Raw genomic sequence first — 12,222 nt, forward strand, 5'->3', positions numbered from 1 at the left:
CCACTTGTTTGACACTTAGGATGGCAGTTTCAGTCCCGACACTGTCTACAAAACTCAAACTCCATTCACTTTTTAGAAAGTTGTTGAGTTTGCCATTTATTATGCCAAGAAGTGTTCACTTAAATGGCAGATAATCAAAAATAACAATAAAAAAATATGTGAATTACTTTTATATGTCTAAAGAGAAATTATAAAAAGGAAAAACCCAGATAACCCTAATCACATTTAGTCCTTAAATCTTAATGAAAGTAATGAATATTGCATTTTCACTTTTTTACATGATAACATTTATTGACACTGACATATATAATAAAATGTAAAAGAATACAGTGTGTTCATTGTAAAAACTGAAGTAAAAATTCATTTTAGAACAAACCCAAATTGCTGTTACATGATTATAAAGGACACATAATGTGGACTAGGTTAAAAATACTTTTACTTATAAAAAGATACTACATGCACCAGTAGTGCTTGTTAAATAAAAACGTCCCAGATTATAATTTGAGATTTAAAAATTTTCAGAAACAAAGTTCTTAAAAAATTCTGAATCCCTAATATTTGGGAACCTAACTAATAAAGGATAAATTACATTCATATTTTACTTTAGTTCTTTTTTTAAATTTTTTTTTTCCTTTTTGTTTTTTGTTTTGTTTTTTTTTGCAGAAACAAAATTTTTTTTTGTAATTAGGGTAGAACCAGTAGAGTGTTCATAGTCAGTCTTACCTGTATTGATCTGGGATGATGTTTTCAGTATGGATTTTAGTGGTCTTCTTGGTCTTACTCCTCTGTGGCATATTTTAAAGAGTGATATTTTAACATTGATATGAAAACATTTACCAAATGCTTTAAATTCTTGTTGTTTTATTTGCTAATATACATTACATTAGAATTTACTAACAATTTTTACTTTGTTCTTAAACTGGTTGATTATATTTGGTGATACTTTCCTTATAAGTTTTTCTCATGTAGAAAAAAAGGGAGGAATTTAGTCCACAAAATTAGCCCCACAATCAGCACACACAGACACAGACATGTATGTATGTGTGTGTGCACATGTGCACACACACACACACACACATGCATGAAGAAAGACACTAGCTTCTTGCCACCCTTTGTTTTGATGGCTGTAGTAACTGATGGTTTTATATTCTTTTACTCAATGAAACTAGTACCCTGATTCTATTTCTCATGTCACTCTGGGCCCCTAGAGCAGACAGTACCTTCTAGTTCACTGACTGTGATATTACCTCCCAAGAGGTTGGTTTGTGGACCTTGAAATAAATTCCTGCAGCCAGGCATGGAGGATCAAACCTGTAATCCCAGCACTCAGGGAGGCAGAGGCAGGAGGAGCCATATGAGCCCAAGGTCTGCCTGATATACAAAGAGAGTCTAACAGCCAAGGCTATAGAAAGAAACTCTGTCTTGAAAAACCAAAAACCAACAAACAAATCAATTGATTTCTATGTCTGCTAGCACTCTTACAGCCACTGCACCTTTGGTTAGGTTCAGTCTATTCCTTGGGCCCATTCATGAGTGAATCCTAAAACCATTATCTGCTTGTTTGTATAGCAAACTAGCATTTCTATAAACTTAACAGGATAATAATATGAGCAAACAATCATAAAACTTACTGGATAATTTTAGGTTTCTTTCTTTTCTTTTCTTTTCTTTTTTTTTTAAACCGTGGAACTGGTTAGAATTCCAAGTAGAACTTAACATGTGTTTTATGTAGTGTATGTCTTAAACAGTTGTAGCTACTGGCAATTATGAATCTTAATTTGGAACATCAGCTGTGATGATTTTTTATATCTTTCAACTTGGAGTAAATAATGTATTTAATAATGTGTAACAAATATTTCATTGGTACATAGCCCCACCCATTAAAAATAAAACATAATTGTCCTCTATAATGGAAGTAACCAGTCATAGTGAACACAGAACTGGCTTGAAACAGAACTAATTGATATGGAAGATAAGGTTCCCTTTTACAGAGAGATAAATACTAATTATGTTGTAGTTGGCTCTCTATGTTCAGATAATCTAGTTAGGCGTCAGAGAATCCATTACTGTGGAAAACAGGATCATGTGAATGGACAATTGATGGATGAGCACTCTGATAGAAGGAAGACATGGAGGTCTCCCCCATCTAGGATAGAGTGCCACACCTCACAAAATGGGCCTTGGCATGTTAAGGTGTGTGTGTAACAGAGGAAAGAAATCTGCTGTCTTCTTGTAGTATGGTCTGACAACCCAGAATGACTCCAAATTATGTAAGCTCTCAGGAAGACAAATGTCTGAAGAGAACTCGACATGTGGGTCTGGTCTCATAAGATGATTTCAGAAAGGTTTTGAAAAGGCCAGGAGTGTTATTTGGACATCAGTGTTCATGGTTAACACCAAGAGGCTCATTTTCCAAAAACAGAGAGTATAATCCTCATGTGCATATGAACAACACTGAGCAACGTTTCAAGCTAAACATATATACATAATGCAGTGGGGACTGTAAGGCACAGGAAAAATTATGTATATAAAACAGAAACCCCAACAAGAATTAGCTTCTTATCTATGAATTTCCTTAGTATTAATGTATTGTTAATCCTTACCTGCAGGAAGGAATTGCAGCTGTACAATAACGCGTTTCTACAACTTAAAACAAAATGTGTTTTATTACAAATCTAGAAAAAGGTAAGCTCTGAAAATGATGAGACTCATTGTTGTTATCAGTGTCTTTGATACAGATCTGGATTCCATTCTAGAGTAAATGTTCACTTGTAGGCAACTACTTCATGTGGAACTCTTCCATTTTCTGTCTATTTCAAATCAAAAAGACAGTAATTTATCAAACAGTACTACCTAAAAGTAAACGCCCATACGCAATTGTGGTGATCTGGAATGAACTGTTTCAGACTGCTAGAGAGTAGAATCCTTACAAGAATAAGTATCATCAACTGACTGTGCCACAAAATAACTCTGGGCTAATGATAGTAGAAAAAAAGAGTATAGAAGGTGAATCTCAGCACTCAGGAGGCAAAGCCAGGTGGGTCTTGTGATTTTTAATACAGACATCTACATAATAATGAGACTATGTCTCAACCCCCAGCCCCCAAAAAACCAGATTTGGAAAAGAAGTGAGAGTATATGCATATGTTTCCATCATGAAGACAAAGGACCTTGCCCAGTATTCAGTAGAAATTGTTCAGTTTATGATGAAAGTTTCTACCACAGGGACTAGATGTATAGCTACTGTCCTTTGTATCAAGACCGAACACAGCAGAAAGAAACGGACCAAGAACAAAGGCCATAACAATACAGCTCAAGGGTGGACAGCATGCCTCCTCTCCTTTTCCCTTTTGTGAGAAGCTCCTTACTTCCAGCTGTGTTCCCAACATTAGGAGAAGCTGAATGGATGCTCATGAAAGCACCGTGATCTCTCATGAAAAGAATTATTGGAAAGACTCATTCCTTGGTAGCAGTGCACCCTGAGCTTTACCTCACAGTTAGAGAGCAGCAGAGAAACAGCTATGGCCTGGGCCAGCAAATTCCATGGGTCACCTTCAGACACGGAATTATTTTTGCATGTTTACATGCATAAACTATGAACTCACTTAGGCTTCCACTGTGCACCAACAGTATGCTTTCAGAGAAAATAAAAATATTTCATTTTCATCTTGTTTAAAGTAAGAATCTCAATGTACCTCCTTAGCATTCTTCATGAATGAAGAAGGGCACATGTCCTACCAATGAATGGGCTAGGACTGGGGCTCAGGAGTAAAGCAATGCTTACCTTATGGGAGCACTCAGTCATCCTCACCTCCAGGAATGCCAAGAACAACAAAATCCAGAGTAAAGTGGCATAAAACGTTACCTACATTACAATAATATTGACTCTCTTCATCTTACCTTTTGAGGAAAGAAGGTCATTTGAATTCAATACCTAGTGTGATTTCGCATGGCAATTTAGGTATAAAAGACACTATGAGGGCAGTTGCTGAAAGTACGAATTCTGCAGAGTGTCCCACTGTCACAAAGTCTCTTCAGACTCAATAGGAAAACAGTTAACACTTTGAAATACAGAATGACGTCATTTTCTCAATTCCCTTCTTGTCCATTTTTTCCCTGCAAATAGTGCTTCACCTCACCCTGTTCTACTTAGCAAAACTAAAGAGAAGAGTTGAGAGTTCAAGGGCAAGTGCCAGGGATGCCGCCAAAGCCTTGCCAGGCCACAGAGGAAGAGGATACAAACAGTCCACATGAGACTTGATGTGCTGACATCAGATGTTAGTGGAAGAGGGCTCCCTTTCTGAGGGTTAGGAAAAGTCTTACCTTTACTGAATCTAACGTGCTTCTCTTCTAGGTCTTCAGCTTGTGTTCCTTTACTGTGACATATGATTAAAAGTTATCATTTTATTATTATAAGGGAGCATCTAACAGGTGTTTTAAGCACTTTATATTTGAGTGTTTACTATATCTTAGTTTAGATATTTACAACAATTTTTGAAACTGTAGATGAATTTTATTTCAGAACATGGCTGCTCTGGCACGAGATCACATCCAAAGTCCTTCTAGGACTGTGTGATCCAGCTCTAATACAGACACATCTTTAATCCCAAGAGACAGAAGCAAGCAGATCTCTGAGTTCAAGGACAGCTGGGTACAGAGCAAGTTTTGGGTATAGAAAAGCTTAGGTCCAGGTGTGGTGGTACAGGCTTTTAATATCATCACTCAGGAGACAGAGGCATGCAGATCTCTTTGAATTCTAGCCAGTTCTGTTCAGGCAGCGTGGTTCATTCAGGCAGTGCAGTGAGGTTGAGTCTGTGGAAACTCAGTTCGTGGAATTCAGAGGCATTTTTGCTGGGAGAGTTTTACAGAGACAGGTTGAAGAGAGAACAAATTAGACACAGGTGAAGGCAGACAGAGGCACAGAATGAGAAGGAGCCAGAAGATTAGAAGAGATTGTTAAAGTTAGTGAGGCCAAGCTGAGCAATTCAGTGACAGACTGAGAGAAGCCATGTTGAATCAGTCAGCTTGGAGAGGATTTTGAGCCAGAACAGCTGGGATGAACCAGCCAGCCAGAGTTCAGAAAGAGCTAGAAAGGGTGATCTTCTTTAGCAGTAAGTCTCAGAGTCAGAAAACATTCTAGGCCTAGACTAGATTGTATGGAGACTAGAAGCTTCCAGGACTAGGCCTAGGGTAGCCGACTGAGACAATAAGCCTCCAAGATGACAACTGCATCAGGCAAATAAGTGTTACTTTTACATTAGGTAGCCAAGCTATCCTGAAGCCCACTCCATGGACCATGATGCCCTTGAACTCAGAGATCTGTGTGCCTCAAGAATAAATGAAGACAGTTTGGTTTTTTATTAAAAAAAAAAAGACCAACACACACACACACACACACACACACACACACACACACACATGCATGCATGCTCACCTGTGAATACACATGTGTGAGTGTGTGCACGTGTGCACACACACACACACACACATACACACACACACACAGAATGTGGACAGTGGTCCTTCTGTAGGCTTTGTTTTATGGCTGCAGTAACTTTGTATTTGTGTGCTCATGGAGTTAGTGCTCCTGTTACAGTCATCTGCCTATGTCTCTAGGGCACCTCAACCCTATCTCTGTCAGGACACTTGGGAGGCATTTCATTGAAGGCAATGCTCTCTACTAAGAAGGGGCTTCTGTAGATAATGAACATTGTTCTTGCTCCTAAGCATCCCTCTGCCTTCATTCTCAGAAGCTGCAGTTTTGATACCTTCAAGCCATTTTAAATAGTTCATAACACACCGCTTGAGTGAGCAGTGGGAAATTATTGCCCATGAGGGGCAAGAGCAGTATGAGTTCTGCCACCACACGAAAAAAGGTGCTACACAGGATAGAAAGCAGCTGCTCAGGAAAATGTGGGGTGAAAGAACGAAAACAATTCTAGTGTCTTTCCATAGCTTGATCTCATCATTGAGAATGGTGTTAATTCATGTCTATGGCCAGAAAAGACAAGGAAAAGCCTAAAGTTGTTCACTCCCCCTGAAGAACAGGCTCACACGTGCACTCCACAAAAGGTTGCGAATGTGATGATGGATAGCTGGCTCACTAGTGAAGTCAACTAGCTGCTCATGCAGAAGAGGACCAAAGTTTGGTCCCAAGTTTGGTCCCCAGCGCCCATGCCAGACAGCTCATTAACATCCCTAAATCCAACTGCACAAGATATGATACCCTCTACTGTCCTCCTCAGATACTACATTTGGGGGACTGTTACATGCACAGACACACAGACACAAACACACAGACACACACACAGACACACACACACACACACACACCCTTGCATGCACATGCAGTTTTTAAAACATTGAAGTTTTGAATAAGCAGGATGTGGTAGATTGCTATCAATGAGAGTGGTTAACTCTAGAAAGGCTCATCTTAAAATACGGAGCTGTTACTTTGGAAATAATGGCTAAACATAAAATAAGTACAATTGAACTAAAATGAAATTTTCAGCATAAAAAGGTGATTTCACATGGACTGAGGCATATGCCTTTGTAGGAACAAGCTGCTTCAGAGCTAAACATTAACAGAAATCGGGGCAAGGCTTAGAATGCTGAAGTGCCAGAATCTGCAGAAAGACGCTAACTACTCATAAATCCCCTGTGAAAACGTCATCTGAAATGGGGAGGAAAACGTGCGCCTTGAACTGCAGAATAACGAAAGGTTTTGGGTAATTAGAGGATGACGCTGTAGAGGACATCACCTAGAGAAAGGTAGTTTTCTGTTGAGTTGAACATTACAAGATTCAAACGGATTTTAGGAAAGCCCATTTGTTACCTGTGATTATGGACTGTATAAGTCTAAAGAAATGGCTAATGCTGCAATCCTTTGAGTCAGACAGAGGTTATACAATTTCTGGCTTAGGCACTGTGGATGTATATCCATGGTAGAACATGTGGGGCTTTTTCCTTAGTGACAAGACCTGCTGAAAAGGCAGAGATTCTGCAGTGTAGCACCAAGCTACATTGATCTAGCTCATTCTTGTGCTTGGCTGAATGCTCGTAGTGTGAACTGGCTGATCCCCGATGCACACTGCTCTGCTGTGGTCAGAACAGTTCCTTTTCCAGCTCACACTCCATGTGTGTTAGGCATCCTCACTGTGTGTCTGTGGATTTCTGCCAACTTTCCTCCTTTCATTTTAGGATTTCTGACTTAATCAATTGCCACCCTCAAGAAGAGTACTGAAGAATGGGGGAAAGAAGAAAAAAAAAAAAAGAAAGAAAGAAAAAGAAAAATCTGTACCTGTTCAGATCATCTACACTATGTGCATTTGCACCTTTTGATGTTAAAAATTCTGCCATCTGGTAGTCATTTTCACATATGGCAAGCTGAAGGGGTGTTAAGCCATACTGTAAAGGGAAAAAATTTTACAAAATGATTCATTTCTCAACTGAAAATTCACCACCTATTTTGTAAACATACATACATGCTATAAAGAGTCACAAAGCATCAATGTTCCTAGAGCCCCTGGCGTACTTTCCCACACACAGCAGCCTTCTTTCCTCTCACACAGCTTTCCCCTGTCCAACATCGCCTGTGAACACCACTCTTCTGCAGAACTCTCTGTAAACACTCACTGGTCAAGCTTCTTAGCTCCATGGAGGTGAGCTTCCATTCCCCCAACCCTAAAACATGGAGTAAAGGCTGGGCATGCCTCTGCTGAGTGGGTGTGCTCAGCAAGTGCCTGGAACAGAGTTTCTGTCTCTATAACTCAAAATATTTCTCTGCTCAACTAAGAATTGCTTACCAAACTCAAAAGCATTTCCTATGTTCACCAAAAATCTTTAAAAGTTACACAAATAACATCTTTTTTATATGTTTTCTTCAATGGTCACATGTCCAAATTTACTTGTGTGCCTGTTCCATTGTCCTTTCTCCACCCTCATCCCTGAGCCAAAAACCATACCAGTAACTTCTACAAACAGTTACATGAAAACATTTATTTATATTTATTATTTGTAGCTGTGGTGTTTGTCTGGGCCCAAATTCTTTATAATTTGAATTTTAAAATAAAGCCCAATTCTGAGACAAGCTATGCTGTGTTTTGCTATCTTACACTAACAACCAAAAAATATGAAAAACACATTTGGAGACAAATGTTTTCCCGTGAATAGATTCAGTGAGACAGCTTGAGCTTTGGCGTGTGGAACATGGATCTGAGTGTCATGATAAGAGTGACTGGGAATAAAATGAAGTTGATTGATCTTTACCTCTGTTTTAGCTTCAATGTCTGCATTGAATTCAAGCAACTTCTCAACAGTGGCAATGTTACCTCTCAAAACAGCATGGTGGAGGGCTGTATGCCCACTAAAATCTTTCAGGTGGGGATCAGCCCCCACCCACAGCAGCACACATATGCATCCCAGATTGTCTTCCTGGGCAGCCTGTGAGTATGGTAGAAAGGGATATACCTTCAGTTCAAGGAAGTCAAGGTACTGCACTAGATAGTTACACTTAGATGAGACAAATTGTTTCAGGTATGCCTATCATCCCCTCTTTTTGAGACAGGGTCTTCTTAAGTATCACAGGCTTGCCTAAATTCATTCTCCTTAAGTATATCCCAGCCTTGCCTGAATTTATAATCTCCCCACCCCAGCTTTCCAAGGGGGTGGAATTTAAGGAGTGTGCCAATACACCTAGATCATCTAAGCATTTAGATCTGTGCTGGGTGGGGGGTTGTTGTTGTAGGTCAGAGGTTGTTTGTCCTTTTTTTTTTTCCAAATTGACACAGGCTGGAAACACCTGGAAAGAGGGATCCTCACTTGAGGAATTGCCACTATCAGACTGGACTCTAGGCAAGTCCCTGGAACATTTTCTTGATATGGATTCATGTGGGAGGGCCCATGCTCTTAAGTATGGTGGCACATCCGCACACATGCTCCTGTGTTGTATAAAAACTTATCAAGCCTTGGAAAAAGCCATGGAAATGCAGCATTCCCCTGTCCCCTGTGGTCTCTGCTTCAGCTCTTCCCTCAGGTTCCTGATTTGAGCTCCTGCCCTGGTTTCCCTCAATGATGGACTGAGATGTGGAAATTTAAGCCAAATAACCCTGCTCTTTCCTGATTTGGTTTTGGTCAGTGCTTTATCACAACAACAACAGAAACCAAACAAGGACCAAATCTCATCTACCTTAATCAAGGGTGTGCAGCCTTCGTCATCCTGGATATCAATGCTGCAGTCGTAGTCTAGTAGCAGTGTCACGACATCCACATGGTTGTGGGCACACGCGTAGTGCAGTGAAGTCCTACAGATTGGGAGGACATTTCAAGAAGTTATGACTACTATGTAAAAGCACATTCAGCTGTAAAGAATACGCAGTATGATGTTCATTTCCTTCTCATATAAGTAGCTACTTAGCTGGAATTCCCTTATGTAATTCTGCCTCTACTCTTGTGTTCATTAGATATGCTAGGGATACAGTGCATGGCTGCCCCATTCTAGGTAAGTGCTCTATCACAACCATCCTCCCTGCTCACACCAGCCTGTCTGAATAACAGGAGAACACTTGCTTGATTTGAACTTTATTCTCTGTTGCTGACTTGCCTACGAGAAGTGTAGGGATTAAGATGGAGCAGAGATTGAAGGGATGGCAAATCATTGGAATGGCCTAACTTGAGATCTACCCCGTAGGAGAGAGCCAACCCCTGTCACTGTTAATTATATTCTACTATGGTTGCCCACAGGAAGCTAGCATAAGTGTCTTCTGAGAGGCTTCATCCAGAAGCTGAAGGAAACAGATGCAGAGACGCACAGTCAACTAATAGTCAGAGCCTGGTGAGTTTTGTGGAAGAGTGGGAGGAAGGATAGAGGGAGCTGAAGGGGTCAAGGACACTGCAGGAAGCCCTACAGAGTAAAATAATCTGGCACAGAAAGACTGAACCACAAAAAAAAAGCATGTACGGGCTGGACCTAGAGCCCCTACACATATGTAGCAGATGTGCAGCTTGGCCAACAATGGGTCCCCTAACAGTGGGGGTAGGCGCTCTTGCCTGCCTGACTCTTGCCTGCCTTTGAGTCCCTTTCCCCTAGCTGGGCTGCCTTGCCAGGACTCAGTGGGAGAGGTGGAGCTTAGACCTGCTGTGATTTGAGGTGCCAGGATGGGTTGGTACCTCTTGGTGGCCTCCCCTTGTCTGAGAAGGAGAGAGGGAAATGGGGTAGGGGACCAGAGAGCTGGCCTGGGAGGAGGGGAGGGAAGGGTTGGTATCAGGCTGTAAAGTGATTAAACAAACAAACAAAAATAAAGTGCTGTAGAAGAGACAACAGAAAAGGATTTGTGAAGTAGCTGAAGTTTTTTTTTTTCCTTTCCTTGTAGGCGGCCTAGGAGCTGCCCTTCGAAGGTGTGTGGGTCCCCTATGCGTAGGAGCGTAAAGCAGGCAGAAAACCCAGGGGCTCAGTGAAGGAAGCGACTCAGCAGCCCTGGAAGATCGTGGCCCCGAGTGTCCCCACGCATTTTCGCCCTTTCCCGACTCCCCAGCCTTTTCAGGTTGATTACCTGTTCTTCCTATCACATTCATCAATGTGAAAGTGATTGGAGTTGATGAGTTGCTCAAGTGTATACAAGTCACCCGTGCTGGCCGCTCTTTGGAGTATCCCCACAGGCTCATAGCCAGTGAGACAGGGTTGAAGTTTCTTCTTTTGGTTACATAAGCACCCACAGCACAGGCATGCCCGCCACAGGCGGGTGTACCAGCGTGCTGGCTTTTGGGTTTTAGAGGTCTCAGCAATGTATTCTATGTCCTCAAGCATGACTGAGCCTCAGGGCCGCCCACGCCCGTCTTACCCTCTCTTCCCTCCCCTTTAACCTCCCTCTGACCCCCAAATTCTACACTAATTTTTTTGAAAAAACAGAAATATTTCCACCGAGCCACACGCGCGTCCAGCTAGGGCAGGCACTTGGTTCAGTGTGAAAAGATCTGTGCGTTATCGCCTAGAAGAATGGCTGCACGGCTCAGTCACCATGACAGGCTCTGAGGTCACAACGATGCTTAGCAACTGAGCACCATGCCTGTGTTCTGTGCTTGCCTGGGTCAGACTCCAGTGACAGGAGCCTACCCTGCTCGGTGCATATGCAAAGGAAGGTTAATTGCCACTCCGCTGTGGACCTACTGGCATGACGTCCAATGACAAAACACTGAGGGCAACTGGCTGATGGTTCAGATCCTTTGTAGCTCTACAGCCCTGACAATATGTGCCCCTGAGACTGGCCTGATTGCCCTAGGAAAAATAGTCATCCTGAGGTAGCAAACCTCAACTCAAACACATAAATATTTTATGTTTCCTCTTTTCAGGATGTTAGTTTTAAAGGTTGTGATATGGGAACTACAACCTGAATAGCCACAGAGGATTGTGACCTAGTAAGGGATCAGGAGGGAGGAGAATATCTCCCAAGGAAGGGGGATTAACATATACTGTTATGAAGAAATAAAAACTAGAATAGGAGGATTTAATGAGAGGAGGCGGGAGAGAAGGGTAAAGGAGGGGATCTTGGCAGGGACACCCAACACTAAGGGTCCTTTGAAAAATTATTTGGAAACTGACTACTCTAGAAGCTTCCCATACATACATGAAAGGAATCCAAATGGAGCCAAAATCTAACAAGGGAGGCGAGTCTCTAGCTACACATCTTGTGCCACAGGGTGAACCTCCAGTGCCAGGAAAGGGCTTCAGCCTGTTGAATCATTAACCAAAAAGACACTTGGAAAGCCGCAAATAGACTATTGTCACAGCTATTGGTGGCTCTGTGCAACCTGACGCTAAGTTCTGATTTCTGAAGGTTAACACTTCAGTTATTGAACTCACGTAGGTTGATCTGGTGTTGAGCTAGACTATTGACCCTTCTAACCAGAGTTCATAGTACTGGAACTCTGCATGCTACTGGAGGAGAAAAACAATCCTCAATATCTCTCAGCTACAAACCCTGTGACCCCAACATAACCCACATGGCAGCTCACAACCATCTGTAAATGCAGATCTAGGGAAACCAGAACCCTCTTCACTGACACCAGACATGCACACAGTGCTCATACATGCATAAAGGCAAAACATACAAACACAGCAAACAAATGTAACCATTAAATAATAGCAATAATAGGTTTAGTGATATGCAATACACTTATGTAGTAAGTTCATTCTTTTAAAGTATACCATCTAGTAGGGCTTACTTA

The 12,222-nt window shown here is 41.5% G+C and overlaps 1 protein-coding gene across 1 annotated transcript; it reads right to left on the reverse strand.

Annotated features, from left to right (window-relative positions):
- Window positions 1-7,300: 7,300 nt before the first annotated feature.
- On the reverse strand, window positions 7,301-10,896 carry LOC127186423 (ankyrin repeat domain-containing protein 7-like; the record flags this gene model as incomplete). The annotated part of the gene is made up of 4 exons (XM_051142801.1): window positions 10,551-10,896; window positions 9,188-9,302; window positions 8,269-8,442; window positions 7,301-7,407 (listed from the first exon to the last, which is right to left on the reverse strand). Coding segments are annotated over exons 1-4 (650 nt in total), but the record flags the coding sequence as incomplete, so codon positions are not given.
- Between the last annotated feature and the right edge of the window lie 1,326 nt (window positions 10,897-12,222).

Source organism: Acomys russatus, unplaced genomic scaffold (assembly GCF_903995435.1).
Source record: "Acomys russatus unplaced genomic scaffold, mAcoRus1.1, whole genome shotgun sequence".
Taxonomy (NCBI): domain Eukaryota; kingdom Metazoa; phylum Chordata; class Mammalia; order Rodentia; family Muridae; genus Acomys; species Acomys russatus.